Source organism: Strongylocentrotus purpuratus, unplaced genomic scaffold (genome assembly GCF_000002235.5).
Source record: "Strongylocentrotus purpuratus isolate Spur 01 unplaced genomic scaffold, Spur_5.0 spur5_scaffold_15, whole genome shotgun sequence".
NCBI lineage: Eukaryota > Metazoa > Echinodermata > Echinoidea > Camarodonta > Strongylocentrotidae > Strongylocentrotus > Strongylocentrotus purpuratus.
The window spans coordinates 12,929,548-12,951,706 of NW_022145600.1; the positions used below are offsets into that span (position 1 = coordinate 12,929,548).

The 22,159-nt window shown below is 35.8% G+C and overlaps 1 protein-coding gene across 1 annotated transcript in view; it reads left to right on the top strand.

Moving 5' to 3' along the window:
• Window positions 1–20,060, top strand: part of LOC115924030 (Kv channel-interacting protein 4-like) — a 51,227-nt gene extending 31,167 nt beyond the window's left edge. Inside the window, exons 3-7 of the mRNA XM_030985606.1 lie at window positions 1,253–1,323; window positions 5,914–6,021; window positions 12,235–12,339; window positions 14,212–14,274; window positions 14,765–20,060. Coding sequence (XP_030841466.1) covers window positions 1,253–1,323; window positions 5,914–6,021; window positions 12,235–12,339; window positions 14,212–14,274; window positions 14,765–14,812 — 395 coding nt within the window. The 3' untranslated portion in view covers window positions 14,813–20,060. The remainder of the gene's footprint in view (window positions 1–1,252; window positions 1,324–5,913; window positions 6,022–12,234; window positions 12,340–14,211; window positions 14,275–14,764) is intronic.
• Window positions 20,061–22,159: the final 2,099 nt, after the last annotated feature.

The following is a 22,159-nucleotide window of genomic DNA, read 5'->3' on the forward strand; positions in this document are numbered from 1 at the left end:
TATTGAAGATTACTTTTATTTGAAAGAAAAAATATTGACTTGATGGGGTTTTATCATTTTTATTGATGGATAAGAAAATTGAAATAAATACCAGTTATATTGCAGATGTGTGTGAAAAAAAAAGGAAATACAAGATATATAATGTCAAACCTTGTCTCATTGGCTAACATGCCATTAATGCCACCTGTCGATCCATAGTGGTTCATTGTGATCGTTTATATTGTCTCCCTCGAGGAAGATATATATATATATATTGTAGAAACTGTCTTGAAAGCATTCCGTCAACAGAGAACTTTTTGTCTGTTTCCCTAGGATGGCTTTATTGACAGACAGGTATGAGAGTATAATTGATTTTTTTTCCATTCTTAATGTCAACTTTCTTAATTTTGATATTTGGTTACAAGATTCATTATTTGGAGTTGGGGTAACTCAAAAGAATTCGAAAATACCTTTGGGACAAGGTACTTTTAGTAATAAAGGGATATCATAACATGAAAAGGACATTGTTTTTTTCTTGTAATCTGGTGTCAACTCCTTGAACAACTACTTGTGGATGGATATTCACACACCTATGACAACTGCACCCCCGTCTTTTCAGGTAATAGTTCTCCAGGAACAACTAATTCCTGCCCCTTTTGGGGATAATAACCCTCCTGAGACAACTAATAACCCAGATCAATTACCATACCATTGAAGGTGCCCCCTGGGGGATCACAAGGACACCTACCCACTTGACTATCACCTACAACTACCACTACCACTTTTTTATTAATTGTGTGAGTGTATTTAAACTTGCTAGATCTGTTTTCAGAATTAGTATTTGAAGCTAATATTTTGAATAGAGTATTACTACATGGGACTACTAACATATACAGAACAAAATATTTATGGGTGATTGATACGCTTCAAATCAAGATCCCTAGACTGAAACTGGTCCAAGTATGTTAAACTATTGACAAACAAATTCTCTCAATCCCCTTTGGACTTTAATATAGAAACCACTTGGTTCTTCTAGGAATAGGTTTTCCAACTAGGACAATTACTACCTTATCATCTACCCCTCAGAAAAATTCCCACCTGACACTGATATTTCTGATCATCAAGAATATGTCATGAATCTGATAATTGTCCAGATTTCAGATGGTCATGTGGTAATTGTCAAGGGGTAGGTGTCCCGAGTGGTTGTCGTAGAATTATTATTGTCCCTAAGATGAGATAACAAAGTTTGTTATTCTGCTTTTTTCTTTTCTAGATTCGAGCCACTATGCCCATTATGTCTTCAATTCCTTTGATACGGACCATAATGGTTCACTAACCTTTGAGGTAAGTTTGTTGAGTTCTCTTCCGTATTTTATCTCCCTCTCCCTTTCTCTCTCCCACACTGTTACACATAACCCAGGATCGGACCACTATGCTCATTACGTCTTCAAATCCTTCGATCTCGATCGTAATGGTGAGCTTTCCTTCGAGGTAAGTTCGGACAGTTTGTGCGCCCGCCAAATCCCTGCTTTCCATTCCCTGGCATGCCATCCCTCCTCTACATAACTCTCTCTCAAGAAAGTTTTAGATTTCAAAATTCATTTCTTGTGTTGAGCTTCGTTGTGATGCCCTTTACCTACTTCAAAAATAAACGGCTAATGACTATTGCAGTGATCCCAGAACGGTCGGAATGAAGACAAATGAACTCTCCTCTGTTTGCTTGGCTTGTCTTTTTTCAATAATAAACTGAACGTGTGAGGAAGTAGTAACATGGACGAAAGGATGACATCACCATTATTACATTTATAGGCAGCTCAGGGCCCTGTACTATAACGAGTTACAATTGATTTTAATAAATCGCAACTCTTTATAGTACAGAGCTCTAGTCCATAATACAAATTGATGAACACAGAGGGCTTAGTCAATCTGTTACAACTTTTACATCTACCATAGATCTTGGGGATGGGGCATATCAACATTTTGATAGCTGACCTTTTTTGATAGAGAAAGAAAGGCATTAATCCATTGACTTCTAAATTCTCTCAGTCCCTTAGGCTTTAGTTTAGGACCATCCAGTTCTATTAAAGACCCTGTCGGAAGTGAAAAATGAACTAGATGAATAGGTGATGTAAATGAGTACCTGGCAGGAATTAATTCCTTGAAATGCGAGAGCGCCGTAATGGCAGCCGTGCTAAAGCCAGGGTAATAATCGGGAGCGCCTGGAGTGTCAAGTCTGACAGACATGAGCGCTATACAGGAACCCACTATTATTATTATTATTATTATTATTATATATCAACGGAAAGGTATTGAGCCATAGATTACAATGATATCAATTATATGCTATTTCAATGTCTCAGAGGAGTAACAGCTCTCTGAAATCTAAAGCTTTGAAAATCAGAAGTTGTCGACCTAAAAACTAGCTATCTACTTGATGACATCATCCAAGGTGGAATATGCATATTCACAGTGACTTTGCATTGATTAAGCACGGCTCATCACAAGTGACTGCTGCAAATTGACTGTTGTTGATCTGTAATATTTGGAGGGGTGCAGAAAATTAGGTTTTGATTTGCTTCTGTGCAATACTGATATGGAAAAAGTTTGTTATTCCTTATATATTTGTATTCTACATTCATCCAAAGCAAATTTTTTGGGGGTGAACATCTGATGTGTATAAAATTCTCAAATTGTTAGTGGTTTTCATAAGCATTTCAACATTAATGTCCTGAGTTCCATGAGGAAGTTTCAAGATAGAAAGTCAATGCCACAATGTCCGATGATTGCAGATCATGGTTCTTTGATTAAAGAGATTCTCTTAAACAGCATACTAGGTCCATCCTAGCTGTGTAAAAACACTCTATTCCTATGTGCACTTCTTAGTTCCAGGCACTTTCCTTTCTGCTTGCCCCATCTACCAAACTCTCTGCTTGTACTATCGCACTAACTTGCATCTTCAGCCTTGTTCATACATAAGCCGGTAAACCATCTTTTAGAAAATGTGAAGTGAAAGATAAACCCATTTTCAAGTAAATAGAACAGTGCTACTACGGCCTCTAAGTGTTATAATTCATCTCTTTGTTATAAGAGTTAGCAATGTGAAGTGCTGTATGCTCATATCATCTTGTTTTTGCCTGTGGCATTATTTTTTAGATGGTTTACCGCATCATGTTTGATCGAAGCTTGAAAAAAAAAGCAATTTTCTGCTTTCAGTATGTCATGTTAAAATGATTTCTTGAAGTATATATATGCAGTGTTTCTCTAAATCATTTGTTCTGTAAAAGTAGTTGATACTTTTCAACAATGGTATCCGCTAATTTTTCTAAATAAAAGATCTCTATTAATTGTTAGGATATTGTCATGTTGCATAGGTAGGCAAGCTCATGTACCCTGTCCTTTAGAAATAGTAGTGCGATAGTGTCTGTTCAGAGCCAGAAAGGCATTTAAGAAGAGCTCAATCCTTCCATAGAGTAAACCTCCCTTCTGGCTCTCAACAGAGAAGATATGTTAATGTATTGATTAGTATTCCCCTGCACCATCTTTTCTTTGAAGTGATCATGTTAGAATTTGTCTTGAAAAAAATTGTTTTCCTGTTCAAAACGTAGTAAGACAGTAGAATTCTCAGAAAATCTGTGACATGAATTCAATAATCGTCAAAGAAACACATTATTTGGTCCGAGCAAACAAATTTGCGAGAGAGGGATAGTGACCTGTGAAGAAAAGTGGGTTGCATTTCATCATTTGACATCAACATCCCTTGAACGCATCAATCATCCAGAAAAGAACTCTTTTCTGTCTATATTTGATCGCTAGAAATTGGAAAGGATCCCACGCCCGCATGTTGTTTGTTCAACCCCGTTCTATCTCCGCAAAACCTCAGAAGGCAAAGACCCCCTCTCTTGTTTTCTTCTTTAGATGTCAAACATGTGATAGGAGCATAAGATGCAATAACCTGACAAACATGTTAGAACTGATTGTGTGTGCATGTTTCTTTACAATGATGGATAACCCGAGCACTTGTAATTCAGATATAAAGGGGAGGCAACGCCAAGAACCTTTTGTAGTGTTTTTACCGACATGCTATGAATCAAGTATGTCCATCTATAAAGCGCATTTGATTGGGAAATGAAGCGCTGGAGTGCAGAATAGAAAATCTTGAAGCGAAATCGTATTGGTGAGGAGAATAGCCAATGTATACATCAACTTGCAATTGTGCAGGTGATATAAAACGCACTGTATATCATTGATGTTTCCAATCAACAGGTTTTCTGTGAAGTTTAATTTAAAAATGTGTTTCATATTTTGGACAAAAGAATTTTGTTTTTAAATTCATGGTTAGATAGTTGGACTAACTAGAGCACCATTCCTCTTTCAGTCTGCTGAAAGCCAGAAGGGTGTTAACTATTTATCAAAGTGTTAAAGGATACAAATAAAGTCCTTTTGCTTCTCAGCAGATGATACATAGAATCAAACCTGTTTATAAAGACCACATCAATCTATGTAAACGCCACTTCTACACTTTTCATATGGTGGCATCTATAATTTTAAAAAAAAAACATTTATGTGGTATATAAGTGGAATTTGGAAATGATTAGTGAGAAATTATCCCTGACACCCATTATGCATGGAGACAGAGGCAATGTTCTGAATTTTCATAAATAACAAGATTGTTATTTATCAGATTTTTGCCGCAATATCATTTTCAATTAATATTTCATGAATGTTTTCTTGCAGAATTCAAACTGTAACTGTGATATTGAAATTATAATTCTTACAGTGTTTAATTGATTTTCATTCGTGCTTGCTCCCTTCCCATCATGCCTTGCAAGAGTTGTGGAGGAAAAGTTTTAAATTGAATGCTTGATTTTGTTTTCATGATACACCCTGTAGTAACAGAAAGGGGATACATCCATATATTGCTGTAATATCCATATGGAACCATTACTCTTTTAAAACTAACATTGACAGTAATGTGGGGAGATTTATCAATTAAAATCAGAACAAAAGATACCTAGATGCAAGGCATGGGGCTTATATATTTGTCTTATCTCTATTTCAGGGCGCTTATAACCCCTGCATTAAGTGAAATTATGGGGTAAAAAAAATACATTGTTGGGAGCAACAACGGCCCATTTTTGTACTCCATAATCTGTTTGTTATATAAGGTACAAAAATATGAAGAGTAATGTAGGCCTGTCGTATCATTTTGCGAATATTTTTTCTTCTCGCTGTTCACCATTGCACCTCATGTTTAAATGAACCTTGAATAGCATCCCGTAGTTCCTTTGCTTGCATCCAAACCTCATCACAACCTCTAGAATGTAGTCTACTGAGAGCTAGAAGGGCATTGACCCCTATCATCCGACACAGACCCATTGCCTTTCTGACTCTCAACAGAAACAGACCATTTCTTCTGTTGAGAACCAAAAGGCATTAACTCCCATCAACTTAGTTTGAATCAAGACCCTTCTCTTTGTTGACAAACTATATCAGTCTGCTGGCAGCCAGAAGGATGTTCAACTCAAAACAGAACCTATATCTTGAGGGTTCAGTGACACAGACGTAACTCCATATTTTGCCAAAATGAGTATTTGATATCAAAATGTTCAGAAAAATGTGGGCTTTCCAGGAAACTCAAAGCCCAAACTCCATCCAACACCCCATTAAATTCAATGGCTAGTGAGACTTAACTCCTTAAGGCCCAAGTGCTCAGTGACACATAAACCACTTTTTCTCAAAGTGGCCAAAATGGAGTTACGTCTTTGTTTCACTGACCCCTAGATATGCCCTTCTGGCTCTCAACAGACATCTTGTTCAATCTTTCTAGAATCACTGTGGCTTTGCTTTTAATTGCATCATTGCTTGATTGATTGAGATAATCTATTTTCTAGCATTGCGTCTCTCTACCTTGGACTAATCTTCTCCCCCTTGCAGGAGTTTGTACAAGGCTTGTCAATACTGGCAAGAGGGTCACTGCAAGAAAAACTAAACTGGGCATTCAACCTATACGATATCAACAGAGATGGCTACATTACGAGAGAGGTAAGCACATCTTTTTCAAATCTAATTTTGGTAGCTTAGTGAACTGCAGTGGTATGGTCGACTTATTTGGAATGGAAAAGGCATAGCTGTCTGTGAGATCAAGGTATTGTAAGTTGTCATTTGACATATTTTAATTGACTTTTTTTTTTAATTTTCTTTAAGCTAATCAAGTTTATTAAAAGAATGTTACCAGCTCCATGTCAAAACGATACGGCTCTGCCTATGTGCCATAAAATTGAAGATTTTCTACAATTATGCACTTTGCTATCTGGACATGACTTTGTGTACCACTGCATTTTGCAAAGTTACCTTATCAACCCTCCTGTGCAACCTACATTTAGGACAATTGTCCTAGATGGATAGTTTTGAATTGTAATACTATAATTGCATTGTTAGATAAGCCAACAAATTTCTTCTATAGATACAATTTCTAGAATGAAGTTACCTGTTAGTTATTCAGGAGCTAAAACAGAGACATTCTTTTTCTAATCACATTTTACAATACTCCACTTATTAGGTGGTGTTTGCAACCAAAGACCACAGAAGGGGTTGATAGAAAAGCCTAGGAGAGGCTGAAGGTATATATGTGAACATAAACCTGATAACTACTGAATTCTCTGGTTCCCATATAGGCTTAATACAGGTATCACTTGGTTACCATAGACAAGTACAAAATGAACATATGTGTCCATCCTTCAAATACTTATACTTTCCATACAAAGTTGAGTACGATGGATAAGATAACTTTTAAAATGAGAGGAGATTAAAAGAGGCACTGAGGAAAAGAGAGAGTATAGGATGAAGGAGAAATAGAGAAGAGATGAGAGGGAAAGGCAAAGACAAGCAGGTAAAGAAATGCCACATTCTCTGAGCAGCAACTTTAACATACACAATCAATTTCAAAATCTGTCATGTGTGTAAGACATTAATTTCATGTCTAATTCATCAGATTAATTTCATTTCATTGGAATAATGATGTTTTATAAGCAGAATGAAAGAACAATTTTGCTGTTTACAAAGCAACCATTTATACTTTTGGAAATTCATTTCCATAGTGCAACAACAATACTAGGAACTTTGTAATTTGGGCTTGCATTCAATCAACTCCTCTCCAGAAATGTTGTGTTGTGATGTATAGATGATTAGAACTTGAAAATGAAGTTCATCGGCGTTTCCTATGAAGAATAATTTTTTCCCAATTACGTCATTTAAATGCCCACTGTCAATAGGATTTAACCGCTAACACAAACTGGGTCACACTGCCTCCCAATTATACCTTTTGATGCCAGTATAGATCACATTATCTAAGCTAGGAGCTTGAATGAATGATTAAATGTAAGTTCAAAGCTTATCTAGAATGTAGTTGCATTATAAAATAAATTGCCTTGAATTTATTGTAAATTTGTGATTGGTTACTGGATGAGTAAAATACATAACAAATTCAAACTTGCTGGAAATTACATTCACTAAAATGCACATACGAGATGTACATGGATTGGGACTACTAGCTCAATTTCCTTATCTTCCTTTGCTCAAATCTTCTGCCAAAATTATTAAGCACATATCATATTCATGTATTTACAGTCTTTTATGTGTAGTGGTTTTCCCCTGTTTTCTTCTTCTTCTCATTCTTCTTATCCTCCTCCTCCTCCTCCTCCTCCTCCTCCTCCTCCTCCTCCTCCTCCTCCTCCTCCTACTCTTCCTCCTCCTACTCCTCCTCCTTCTCCTCCTCTCTCCTTCCTCCTCCTCCTCCTCCTCCTCCTCCTCCTCCTCCTCCTCCTCCTCCTACTCTTCCTCCTCCTACTCCTCCTCCTCCTCCTCCTCTCTCCTTCCTCCTCCTCTCCCTGCTTCCTCCTCCCACAACTCTTTTTTCTTCTTCTTTCTTCTTCTTTTTCTTTTTCCTTCTTCTTCTTCGTCTTTCTCTTCTGTTGGCTGTCAGTGATCAATAATTTCATTTGAATATGTGGTAAGAGAACTCAGATTACCTCTACAAAAAAAAAGAGAGAGAAAAGAAAGATGGGCAGGATGTCGAGGGCGGGATGACATCGCTCACGGATACAGATCAACAAACTCTGTTATCTAGTCGATAGGACAGGTGACGATGGGTCGGACTGTAATTAGAAAATCAGAGAAGAGGCGTGATGGAATAATGATGACACTAATGAGATGAAGAATTAAAAAGACATCCATGTTGTTCTCTTCCTTTTCCCAGCTGAGGATATTTATCTCACATTAGTCTTCCCCCTCATATTTTTTTCATCACATTTCAGGGATTTAAAGATAGATTACATCAGTCTTGGTGTAGAAGTTGATAATTAAATATTTACGTGCTTTGCATCTGTGAAAGTTGTTTACCTTAACTAACCAGCCGTTGTATTTTACATAAATAACTGAGAAATGCTTTGGATAATAGGTACAGGTATGTGTTCAAAATATTTGCAAAGAAAAAAAGTAGAAGGTCTCAAATTTAATGGAGGGTGGCACATTTCTTTGAATTAGCTATACCGTTATGTAGATTTTGGGCCACAGAAGAGGGGGAGGTATTAGATTCATGTTCAAATTTCTAACAAGCAAAACAAAAAAGAGAAGGGTCTGAAACTCAATTGTAAGAGAGGGGGGTACATGTTTGTATTTTATTATAGTGTAGGCGTATTTTGACGGGTAAGGGGCACATTACCCCCCCCCCCCCTCTCTTGATACCTCACTGTGTAAAGCTTTAATACAAGTTTCAAACTCCCCTGCCCATCTCCAAATATCAATCTGTTTAGTATCTGTTGTTTCATCGTATCTCCATTGGGACTTTTTTTATAGCACTGGCGTGAAAGCATTCATTCCTCCGTAGAAATTATGGTATCTCCTTTCATTATAAATCAATTTCATAAATGTCAATATATTGGTTTAGATTCTTCCCTTACATCCCAGGCGTCGGCAAACCCAATTATTCCATCCACTGTTTTTCTCCCTATTTCATTTTTTGTTTAACTTAAAGGTGACGCAACTGAGTTTTTAGTTTATGTCTTTGCAAAACAGGAGAGAATGAGAGGGCTATCCAGTGTCGTATTCTGTCCTAAACAAGAAGAATAAACATAGGATCTTGTTAGGGTTCGGTGTCTTATTTATTGCTCGAACTTTGTGAATTATTTGAAGGATGGGAGGGTGGATATAATTTACAGGCTTTGTAGGGGGAGCCGCTTGTGAGTATGATAAATATTTTGAAGAATTCACATTACCAATTATACTCTCCTTTTACTTCTATATCAAAGGAGGGAGGCAGTCAAACCTATCTTTAATTGCCACCTCTCTAATGGTCAATCGCCTGTGTAGTGGGCACTTATATCATCTCCCAGCTTTAGGAGAAAATATATCTTGTCGAACCTGTCAAAAAAAATAGCGCCCCTTGTGTTCTTCCCTATAATATCCTGATAATGAACTAGAGCAATACAGTTAGACATTTCTTTAGGTCTTTTTCCTGGAATATATATATATATATGCGATTTGCCAATGGAGCTGTCTTAAAGTCAAGATATGTTAACCAGCCGAGATTCTCAGTATCCATCCACCCACTGCTTTATATATGTGCTTGATGTAATTGTCAATTGATATTACATGTGTTTAGAGCCAGAAGGGCGTTCACCCTTATCATCTTATGTCAAAGTGTTGCCCTTCTCATAATTCACCCCTGCTCGTTTCTCATTGTGTGACATTTAGCTGCAAACCAAGTTAGCATTCATGTCCTGGGGGGTGTTTCACAAAGACTAAGATCGACTTTAAGTTGGACTTACCTATGGCAGGCCATTCATGCAACTGGTTGCTCTCACCATTGGTCTCTCAAATATGATCTTTAGATAATATTCTTTCCTTCAATAATGTACTATAAAAAATGTAGATTTGTGATCATGATTTTTACTCTCCCTTGAGAAACCAATGCCAGGAATGGTTAGAGGAACTAGTGGCATGAACAGCCAGTCATGTTTAAATTCAACTTACAGTCGATCTTAGTCTTTGTGAAACACCCCCCAGGGACGGGTTGCAAACAGGTCTGCCCATCACAGATAATCGCTTGTCAGCAGGGGGGTGTCCTTTTAAACTGGGTCATCCAATGGCAGTTCATTTGGACCCCCTTTGTGCTATCAAGCAGGACTATTTATAAATCCTTTTACAAGCCATCTTTTTCTTGCGAGCGCACTTTCAAACACTTGAAAATGCTAGCGATATTTTGATGAATAGAGAGTGGCTATGGCCCATAGTTTACGATGATCCTATGAGTGACAGTATGACCCTGTTTCAGTTCAATTTCATTCCAATTTAGACAAACCCATAAATTATATCAAAGTTCCTAAGAACCCTTTTACATTGACAGCCTGTGTCCTTTACACATATCTTTAAGAGGTAATTGGTCTCACTCGTTCATATACTGTTTCGTTTTGCTATTTGTTATTTCAGAGTATGGTAGATGCTTCAAATATCCATGATAGATTCTTACATTTTTAAAGACAATTTGAATTGATGGATGAATTTTTAAAATGATACACTGATAAGCTGAACTTCATCCTAAGATCTGGCGAGTTGCGTCAGGATTTTTAATGAAATATATTCCAAAATGACTTCCACATCTCATGACTACCGTAAAGTAAGTTAGATGATTGATTTTTAATATGATTGACATATCGTCCTTGTTTTCACGAAGTGACGGTAGTGAGGAAAATTGTAACGCAAAGTGAATGCAATTTTTTTTCACTACCGTCACTTCGTGAAAACAGCGACGATATATACAAAATAATATTTTTAGCTCTTCTCTTCTACAGCAATCACTACCCCATCTTTTCTCTCAACTTAACTCTCCATACTCCCTCTTACAAACTCCAGCCTCTTGTTATTGCTCAGACAAAAACAAGGTTATCTTGCTCCAAAGCCGAGGCCCTATCGAAGGGTTCAATGTGTTCCACTTTCCAGCACCTTATTAGCTCTTTTCATTAGTTTGTCAAGTTAAATGTGACAGAAGGGATCTCTGGCACAAAGCGTGCCGTTGACATGATCTAGAGCCATTAGGGGAACGGTGTCCTACATGCATATAAATCCGCTTGGAGATTGGATGTAAGGTGTAGAGTTACAAACAACATTATTATAGCTGTAGAGATGCTGCCGGCTTGATGACATTAGTTTACAGACATGCCGCTAGAAGGATGCGAAATGGTAGAGAGGTGGTGAAGTGAGATAGAGGAAAAGAGAGAGAGAGAGAGAGAGATTGATGAACAAAACAAAATTGAAGTGTTTATCTTTAGGTGAGGGTTGGACAAAACTAGTTTGTGTTACTTTCCCAACTGAATTCACTTGCAACCATTTCGTGTAAAGTTGCTGCAGATGCATTTGTTTCTTCAAAATAGTAGTCATATGTCAAGAAAAGGCCTTCATTCCTTGACAACAACAAATTCTGTAAGAAGCTAACTGTATTCTAGTGTTTTGTTATTGTATGATAGTGAGGCCTCCTTGTCTCGCTAAAAGTATAAACAAGTCTTGTGTCTGTCTTCTCTGGGTAGTATAGGAACACAAGAGGGCAGTAGACCCTTTTAGAAAGCAAGTACTATTCACTTGCAATGAAAATGGTGCATACAATACCTGTAATTCAATTCCATTCAAGACTTTATTCCAGACTCAGCTGCAAGAGCAGAGGTCCATATAACATATTTACATGTATATATATATATATATAAACAATGAACAAGAATAAGAGGTGAACATATCATAAAAAACTGACATATTACATGTACCGGTATATAATATACAATGAACAAAAATAAGAGGGGAGCACATATATATCCAAGAAACAAAACTAAACAAATTTGTCATTTGAATATTTTCAAAAAGCTTGGTTCATTTGTTTGAGTTTGGTCTCTTTTTATGACAGTCTAATGTTACAGTTTTAATGTACACTTGCCAGATTATGGCGTTGACTCAATAACTAATTTTTGCAACAATAAGTAAATTTTGAAGGAAATTGATGACACATGTCCAGATGTCTGCATCAAATATATGCATCCTTTGGGGATAGCTGTTCAGCAACCCTAAATTTGGGGCATTTTCAATTCAGTTTTCATATGATTTTTTTTCCATTGGTTCTATTCTTCCAATTATCTTTTGAGAGATGATAGAATTTCATTTTTGTCGTAAATACCAGATAAAGCTAATAAACTTTCCACTCTTTGTTTCTTTCAGGAAATGTTAAATATAGTACAAGCCATATACGACATGATGGGCAAATACTCCGAGCCAACGGTTGAAGATATCTCACCGGTAGAACACGTCGAAAGAGTCTTCCAGGTTTGTTCTTCCTTTACTGTTCTTTTTTTTTTTTTTTTTTTTTCAAAGTGTTTTCTTTTTATTCCGATTTGTGGTACCGCTTTGGTATTTTTTTTGTTTTCATAGGTTTTTATTAATTTCTCTCATAAAGAAAAATTGTACATTGTTTATAACATTGTATATAAAATAACAAAATAATTTTAACATAGGCCTTAATAAATTTTCCAATGAACACATTTACAGATGAAAAATATTCACATAAACAAAATTATATTTTCACCAAAATAAAAAATAAAAAATATATATATTTTCTCGACCAGTTTGATTATAAATCTCAAATTATTTCTTTTCCACAATATTCTGTTAACCTATATTCCTCTTCAATTTCCTTTAGAGACAAAAAAAATTATATATATAAAAAGAGAAAAAGCTAGAAAACACCTACTACCCCCCGCCCCACACAACATCTAAACACATAACAAGTACAACAGTATATAAAACACACACCAACATAGAACGAACAAACAAACAAAAGTAAAATAAAAAGAAAAGAAGAGAAAAAAAGAAGAAGAAAAAAATGAGAAAAAAAAATAGAGGAGGGTCAGGAAGTTGTATATTGAGAAAATTAAAAACTGAAAACATTTATTCTAAACTTTCCAAAGCTTCCCATTTCCTTAAATGAATTGATCTCAAGATAATACCAAGAATTCAGTTACCCATCGGTGCAAAGAGCTTACTATAACAAATTTAGCATTTTATCACTTAAAGTGACTTGGTAACATTGCCTCAGATTCTGAAACAAAATCCTGGATTTAGCTCATGCTGCAATCATAATTATAAACCTTTAGGTCAGTCAAGAATCCCATGACTTTACAAGCCGATTGCCTGTCTGATTATCAAGATATTTATGATTTGAAATCGAAATTTCATTCTTCGTTTTTCCTAACGGCTTTTATAACACAATAGTCTATTGGAGAAAAGATTTTTTTTTTGAGGCACTTCATGATCATTTTGAAACATAATTTTTTTAGGGCTTCAGTATTACACCATATCACAGGCACTGATACCATGTAGGGGAATTCATCTCTGATTTAACATCATGAAACGATGCCTTTAAAAGATAAGAACAGATGTTGGAAATTGTCAAAAAAAAATCTTGAATATAAAGCCCCTGATCTTAAGGATTTTCTGCTAAAATTCACATACCCTAAGAAGGAATCCTGGCCTTACATCTTTGAGTGCCAATCTTCTCCTCCCCCTCCCCCCTCTATCTTGAAGATAGGGCATGGTGGGGGACTCTTAGAGTAGGTTTTTCTTGTATTGTTTGCTTTTCTAACAATTCGTCCTTTTAAGTGACTTCCTCCTGGAACGTTTTCAATAATCTTATTTTTATTTGTTTTATCATGATGAGAGACCAATAAATATTTATCTATACAGCATAAGAATAATCAAATCATGTAATGAACAATCAATTTAATTTAGCTCAGTTGGTAGAGCAGTGGTCTCGTAATCCGGTGACCGGGTTCCAAACCAAGTCGATGTGCTAGTGCCCTCATTAATCCTCATTACCAGGTCCCTCAGAAAGGACCTAAAGCTGTCGGTCCTCTGGTTGCTTACTAACAAGCATTTATACTTTCTTAGCAATCAGGTAAAATAACCACTACTACAGTCAAACCTGCTTTAGTGACCACCTGTCTACAAAGGCCACATTTGTTGTTTCCCTTGAAAATGGTTTCTCATTGAATCATGTACTAAAGGAACCTGTCTACAAAGGCCACTTTTTGTGTTTCCCTTGGGTGGTTGCTATAGACAGGTTTGACTGTACTAATATGTACATGTACGTGTAAGATCTCTTGTTAATGCTCTCTCTCTCTCTCTCCCCCGTTCCTACAGAAAATGGATCTGAACAGAGATGGTGTGGTATCCATGGATGAGTTCATTGATTCATGTAAAAGAGTGAGTATGAAGTAACCATGGCAACCAGTTTCAGGATTTCTCCTAAGTAATATTTATACTCAAACCGCATACTCCAAACCTAATCTAAAACCCAGTGACATCCCTTTGAAGAAATGAGACATGGAGCAAATTTTGGATCACTTTATAATCATGTATGAAGTAATCAACTCCTAACTAAACCAATTCATAATGCATTAAAGTGAATACTGTTTACAATTATATTCGGTATCATGGATATTGCTTCCCCAAACACTGGTAGCACAATAATCTTGTATACACATGTCACCTTCGTAGATTCATTTCACCTTGCAAGTAGAATGTGCTGCTATACTAGGTAACCATCAGACAATGTTTCAGTTTGTGAAAGGCAACTATTATGAAAGAAATATGTGTTAAAATCTGATCTCAGAAGTAAGATGTTCTAACCAACTAAGTTCATCCTCTCACATTGTTTTGTCTTGTTTTTCTTTATTCCTGTCTATCCTTCCAGGATGATAACATCAAGAAGTCCATGCATGTGTTTGACACGATCTTATGATCAGCGTTGGTGCCCTCTACAGTTCAGCTGATGAAATGTTTGAACGTTGGATGAGCAACTACTAGACTTTATCCTCTAGACTTATTTTTCAATAGAACATTAGGAGCACAAAACTTTACTGATTAAAGGAGCGACTCTTCGGAAGATATGGAATGTTTTTTTATAGCTTCGTCCCTTCAACCTGTTGATCACATGACATCATATTCTGCTTCTGATGGGTTGGCTTCACTCCTGTGTCAAAGGTCGAATTCATCCCCTGCTGTGATCGGCCAGTCAAAATCAAAGAAAAACTTTTTTGCTTGAACAAAGACCCCATAATTCATCTATTGGTCAAGATTTGTCTATCTAAAATTTAGCCCATTAAGCTCATTAGAATTGAGTTTGGTTTATTTGATTTTTTTTTTCTTTTCTGTAAACATCATGAAACTTGTGTATTTTTTATAATGGATATATCATGCAGCATAAATTATATAGATTATTTATAAGAGAAATGCATGCTAATTATTTAAATGTATTTATAATACATACGTTTACTTGACCTCTCTAATATATTAATATTATTGCAATAAGGTGGAGCATTCTAAGTGAGTCCATCAACAATTTGAGAACATTATTAAACTTCCTTGCAAGTCATTTAAGATGGAAAAGGAGAATAAATGTTGTGTTACAGATTGAATAAAGGCTTTAATAATCCTTCATAGAGACATGCTTCTGATATAATATTGAAATCAAATATAATGGTCATTCACATATTAACATAGATCAAGAGCCCTAGAGAATTGCAAGATTTTATAAAATAATTTTTACCACAGAATATTTTTTACAAAAAATTCCCACTTGAACCCCTTTGAAAAATATTTTCCCACAATATGTTTTTAAAATAGCATGAATGATATCACTCTAGTTACAAGTATTACAATCATTAAATACAATGGTGAATTAAATTGTTTTAAATGAATAATTCATGAAAATGTTTGTTTAGGGGCAAAGTAAATGAAAGATTTATGCTAGAAATTAATTTCAATCAATTTTGTCTTTGTATTGGTCAACCAGTTATGCTGTCATTTTAGAGAGTTGAAAAATTAGAACTTGCTGAGAAATAATAGAAATTGGTGACTGGTACTGAGCAACTTGTTCTAAATGAAGTTTGAGAGACAAAAATGACCCCCTATTATCCGTTGACTGTCAGAGCCTGAAGTGTCCTTTCTTACTTTGTATAAAAACCTCTTTGCAGTTTTCTACTCCCAGTGCTGTATAGACTGCTGTACCAGTCTTTTCTTTGAGAAAACTTGCCTGTTTTCTGTGAGGGTAATGGTGAAAATGCATTGATAGTGAAACAAAGGGCATGGATGCCAGTCTAGATTGAAAATGTTAAAGGATTGAAGGTCTGAGACAGAAGAAGATTGATTTTGTCTCGATTTATTCCGGTGCTATAATATCAAAGAAATTCATTCTTTAACAATGGTGAAAGTGGTTTTTACTGCGTATATTTGTATTTATACAAAATAAGGGGTGTTATCTTTAATAGAGAGTACTAGTTCAATGAACTTTGTTTCCTTGTTTCAAGGAATAGATATGAATAGCATGCTAGGTGTAGGAAATAAGGAGTTTTGGAAAGTTTCGCTTTATCGTAGTGCATTGTAATGTCTTTTTGAATATGTTGCTAATGAGCTCCAGATAAATGAAATACAGTCAAATAGCCAAATACCTTTGCAAGATAATCCAATATAGCATTCAATTCAGCATTTCTGCTAGCATTTTTATGAAACCAAAACATAAACTATTTTCTGCCACTTTGCCCCAAGTTGATTTTGTTATTGGTTATGAAATGTAAAGGTATGGATGGATCTTTTCTGCATGCTAAAAATTTCTTCCTGAAAGTTTTTCTGTTTGTTGGCATAAAATAATGGTTATATAGAATGATGAATAAGTATTCACTCTTGTCTTGCCAACATTGTAATGCATGTTCCTTTCAGGATTGATTTAGGTTTTTTTTTAACCACCTTCATGAATTGTTTTTCCCTAATACTTTCTTCCTTTTTTTGTGAAAGATATTTACATATATCATTTGCTTGCTATCAACAGTCATGATTCTAAATGATGTAGAATTAACTTTAGAAATTCTGACTTTAAAATGCCACCTCATAAAAAATAGGAGTTCCTCTTTAAAGCTCATCAGTGAAGCGTCTATTTCAAGAAGATTCAAGATGATGATTGTGATGGACTTTGATTCTTTGTACATTTTGCATTCCATTTCTATATGTAACATCTAAACATTTGAACTGCTGATTCTCTGTCTTAACTTCCTGTGTACAAATATTATTTTGTTTTATTATAACTTCTTAGTTTGATATGTTAATCTATGGTGATGTCAATGTGTTATTTACTTTTTTGGGCCTCTGTCCTCCTCTACTTATGATCACATTTTTAACAAAGTGCCTTTCATATTTATTGGTAGCTTTATTGAGGTATGTAAATAAACAAAAAACATTTATGCATTTCAGAAGTTTTATCATTTGAAGTACTTCAACAAAGTTATGGTATTAAATCAAATTATATTCAGATATATTTGATTAAGTTTGTTATTGATATATCAGAAGTCAGAATTTTGCAAGTTTTATTAGAACTGGTTGCTGTTTAATCTGTTCGATTTATTTTTCTTCTTCTTCAAGCTGATAGTTATATGAATGTAGTGCTTCTGTATTATTCCAATTGAGAATCTGCGTATTTGATTGAAATCTATGCCATTATTAGTATAAAATGATTGGATACTAGTATTTGACTTTGTAAAGCAGGTAATTCATACGCCAGACCTGTGTAAGGATGACCAGATGACACTGCCCTTGTTAAGGGGAAAAGTTTATGAAATGACCACTACGTTCAAAATTATTTTTGCCTGAGCTTTGAATTATGAAATCTTTATAAACTATTTATATCTATATCGTTTGTGCCGTAGAAAATAATCAATTATCTTATTCAAAGATTTTATCTCTTAAAAGTTGCTATTTGATGGGAGGAGTGAATCTGTAAAACACTTGGAGACATGATAGATATATTAAGCGATATATATACCCAGAATCTTATTATTATTATTATTATTATTATTATTTTTAACCTTTTATTTTTGGGTTCACTTCTTAAATGTAGATGAATAATTTGGCTACATTGAGGTGGATCGTGCAATATAGAAATGGTGTATGAATATTCCTATTTCTAGTCAACTTAATGGAATATATTTTCATTTGATTTTTAAGATATGAGGAGAATGTTCTTCTTTTTAAGTGTATGATATGAATAATTGTAGTATTTATTCTAGCTGTTCAAGTAAGAATGGTATTTTTTCGCAAACATTAGTGAATGCATTGCAATTCATGCCTGTTGTTTGTATACTTCTCATACCAAGATACCTCTATTGAACTTGTATTGTCTGGTATATATTCTGCATATTGCATTCAATTTTTATCGTCATCCCAACTTTATTTGTATAAAGCGCATGTATATTAAATCCAAACAGAAAATATATAAAGAAAATTGTACCCTTTGTATGAAATCTAATACTCAATCCATTTTAAGAAAATATAATATTAGTAAGAGGACTATAGCATATACAGTATTATATTAAATATACAACACATGTGCAGTATACACACATGTTCATTATAGATATACAGGTATTTAAACGATTCAGAAAGAATGTTTTTCTGCCTTACAGAATAAATGTGCATACTTTTGTCTTTCTTGAAACGATACCGAGGGATACACGATTGTGCTTTTACTTTGCACATTGGAGAAAAACAGTGAGGAAAATATTTAATCAAACTACCTTTTAACGAGTTCAGCATGAAACTTAGTATAATTTTGTTCTCTCCTGATTTTGACAAATATTTCGAAACAGGATTGTATGTGTGCATTCATTGAACCCCAAATTTAATTTGATTTACTACAAATCACTGACCTTTTGGTTTGTTTAAGTGGTCCAAACATTGTGGAGCCTTTGTGCAGGGCTTTGTAACTGCAAGGAAAAGGCGCTATATCAAACATCTTTTGGATTGGATTGGATTATTGAAATCATTTGGGCCCTATTACTTTTGTAATGAGTCATGTTGAACCATTTCATCACCATGTAATCCCCCATTTGATACAGAGAGTTTTATTAATATAATTCATTTTATATTAGGCTGTGTAAGGAATTCCTGACTTGACTTTGCTTTTACAAAATGTCTGTAATGAAAAGTTGTTCTTGGAAACCAAACAGAAAATGCTGTCTTTAAATGTGTCTCAACTATTTGCATATCAGCAGAATCTAATATTTAAATGTTATATTGCTATTAAGAAGGTATAGAGATTTCTTTCTCAGGCTGTAGGCATGATTGCATTAAGATATGTAATTAGGAATGTGTTACTTTCATTGCAAAAGTTAAATTTCTACACTTTTTTTAGCTTTGGGAATATGTGTATATGTGAGCAGCAGCAAGCTTCAAACATAAAGTTAATTGTTTTCAAAAGATGGGAATTAAATTGGTCCGCTGTCCGTACTTGTATCTTTTTGCTTGTATAAAAGTTTAAGTGTTCTCTCTCTCTCTCTCTCTCTCTCTCTCTCTCTCTCTCTCTCTCTCTCTCTCTCTCTCGCTTTCTGTCTGTCTGTCTCCCCATCACTTTAAAATAGAGACATACAAATAACACTTTGTTATATGGAATGTAATTTCTAATTGGATGGAATTACTTACATACTCGACTTATGCACAAATAACGTTGATGTTGGCAAATTATACTTGTGAGCAAATAAATCAATACACTGTTTTGAGTACTATACTTATCAATACAAATGTGTATTCCAATATATGCAAACAAACACTTCTCAAAATCAAAATAATTCTACCATTTAAAAGTCTAGTCTGTCTCTTTCTCTCTATCTTTCTCTCTATCTTTCTCTTTCTTCCTCTATGTTGTTTTATAAGATTGTGTGTATTTTCATTGGGTGTATCGTACAAGTATTTCAAGCATCATTTCACTGGTCTAGAAAAGATAAGGAAAACAACATGGGCTCTCTTCCCATTTTCTGCTGTATATATTTCTCTCTTGTTCATTCAATTCATGCATGGATGGATAGCACTGCTCATTTTTTATGAGGTGCTCCGTGCTGAGTTCGGATGATGATGAATATTATACAAACATAAACATATTATGATATTTGTACCAAACATTATGAGACGTAATTTCACAATAAAATGATGACTGGAAACAAGCACAATCTGGATTGCGATGTGGTTTTATTTCTGTCTTTATTGTGCGGGTTGATGATGTGCAATTTGACGCACTTTAGTGACACATATTTCAACAATGATTGCGGGAGATTCCAGTCGACTATACAAGAACAACACCGGTGGACTATATGGTGAACTCTCAAAAAGCTGAGTTCTGTTGGTATCTTGCCCCCCCCCCCCCCCCCACTCAGTTTTATTTAGGGTACGCATATGCATGTTCCCTCTCTTTGAAAGCACCCCTCTCTCCGGTGTGTAAAATTGATACGGGCCGGAATTTGTTGCCTAAAAAGGGGTTACCAGAGATTTTGGGAACACGAATGCGGCCCTCCGACCACGGAGTGGGGGGGGGGGCTGGCTTGCAATGGCCGGGTCATCAGTTTTGATGGTTTAGGTTGCCGGTCTCTGAGGCTGTCGGTCTTGTACTGGGGTGAAGCCAACAATTGCTCCATGATCAATTTCCTACAGTAACTGTTATTCATAACTTCAACCTTGGTCCAAACATTATATCTAACACTAAACCTAAGCTAAAAAACAAAATGGCAACCACTAAAAGGAAAGTCCCCCTGATATTAAGTGGATTTAATAGTAGCAGAAAGGAGAGTAATGAGTCTGTAAAAGTGTGAGAAAAATTAGTTTGAAAATAAGAAAGTTATGAATCTTTTAAGGTGCGATCTATCGATCAAAAATTGGCAACTCTGTGACGTAACTTGCGAGCTTCCCTCCCATTTGCCCTGTATCTAATACTGGTATTCGTACATTCACCTTTAATATAATCATTGCAAATATGTTTTTATACATCCCCTACATGAAACAAATATATTTCGTCATCAATGATCAAGAAAAGGAAAGCTTATGACACTTTCTGTACAGATCAAATATGGAGAGGAGCTCGCAAAATACGTCACAGTGTTGTTAATTTGTGTTTAACAGCTGACAACTTTAAGAATTCATAAATTTCCTTGATTTGAAATTGCTCAAACTTTCACTAATTTGTTTCCTTCATTCTCTGCTTTTATTAAAAACCAACTTAATATTACGGGGGATTTCCCCTTAACCCCCCCCCACACACACACACACACACACACACACACACACACGCACGCACACACGCACGCACACACACACACGCACGCACCTGTGCAGAACAAAATGCCTTTTTGGGATTAAAACCCATGCAGATTACCAGTTGGGTGGTGTTTCTAACGGATTAAACTCCAGCCCCAGGGAGTGCGCGTGGTTTTCAAACATTTCGACCACAACCCCCTCCCCTCCTTTCCTGACCCTGAGAGTCTTCGTTTAGCTTCTGTCTTCTGTTGTTCTTGGACAATAATTTCGACCTATATCTGAACTTCTCTCCAGAACATCACTTGAAAATTTCTCTCTCCAACTCGCCAATACAATTTTCAATACGTTTATTGGACTCTCGTTTCTGGGCTTGCAATACGATGATTTCATAGATCAATAATAATATATGACAATAACAAATTTTAAAAATAGATCTCTATACAAAGGGAATAAGATGTGGGTGTGAGTATGGTACACTCTATGGTTGCTTTGTGTAAAACAGTGGCATAGGGTGGGCATAGTTATTGAGGGGATGCCATGGGCGGGGAGGGGGTAACGGTCTTACTAGATGTGGATGAAATGTGAGCATTGTGAAGTACCAAGGCCATCGATTAGGGGAGGATACTAGAATGGGTCCTATCATCATTTGTTAACCTTCCCCTTTACCCTTTTCCTTTCCTCCCTCCGGCCCTCTCTCTTTCTCTCTCGCCTCTCTTTCTCTCTCTCTCTCTACCCCCCCCCCCCTCTCTCTCTCTCTCTACTTCTCTCTCTGCCTCTCGCTCTACTTCTCTCTCTTCCCCTTTCTCTCTCTCTCTTTACCCTCTCTCTCTCTCTCTCTCTCTCTCTCTCTCCTTCTCTCCTTCTCTCTATACATATTTTTTCACCGATTTTGATCAAGGGCATGTGCCCCCCCCCCCCCCCCTCTTGCTACGCCACTGCCACTAGCTGGCAAAACATACACACAAACTCATCATTACAAAATGAGCAAAGTAGGACTTGTCTTATTTTCGCTTCCCTG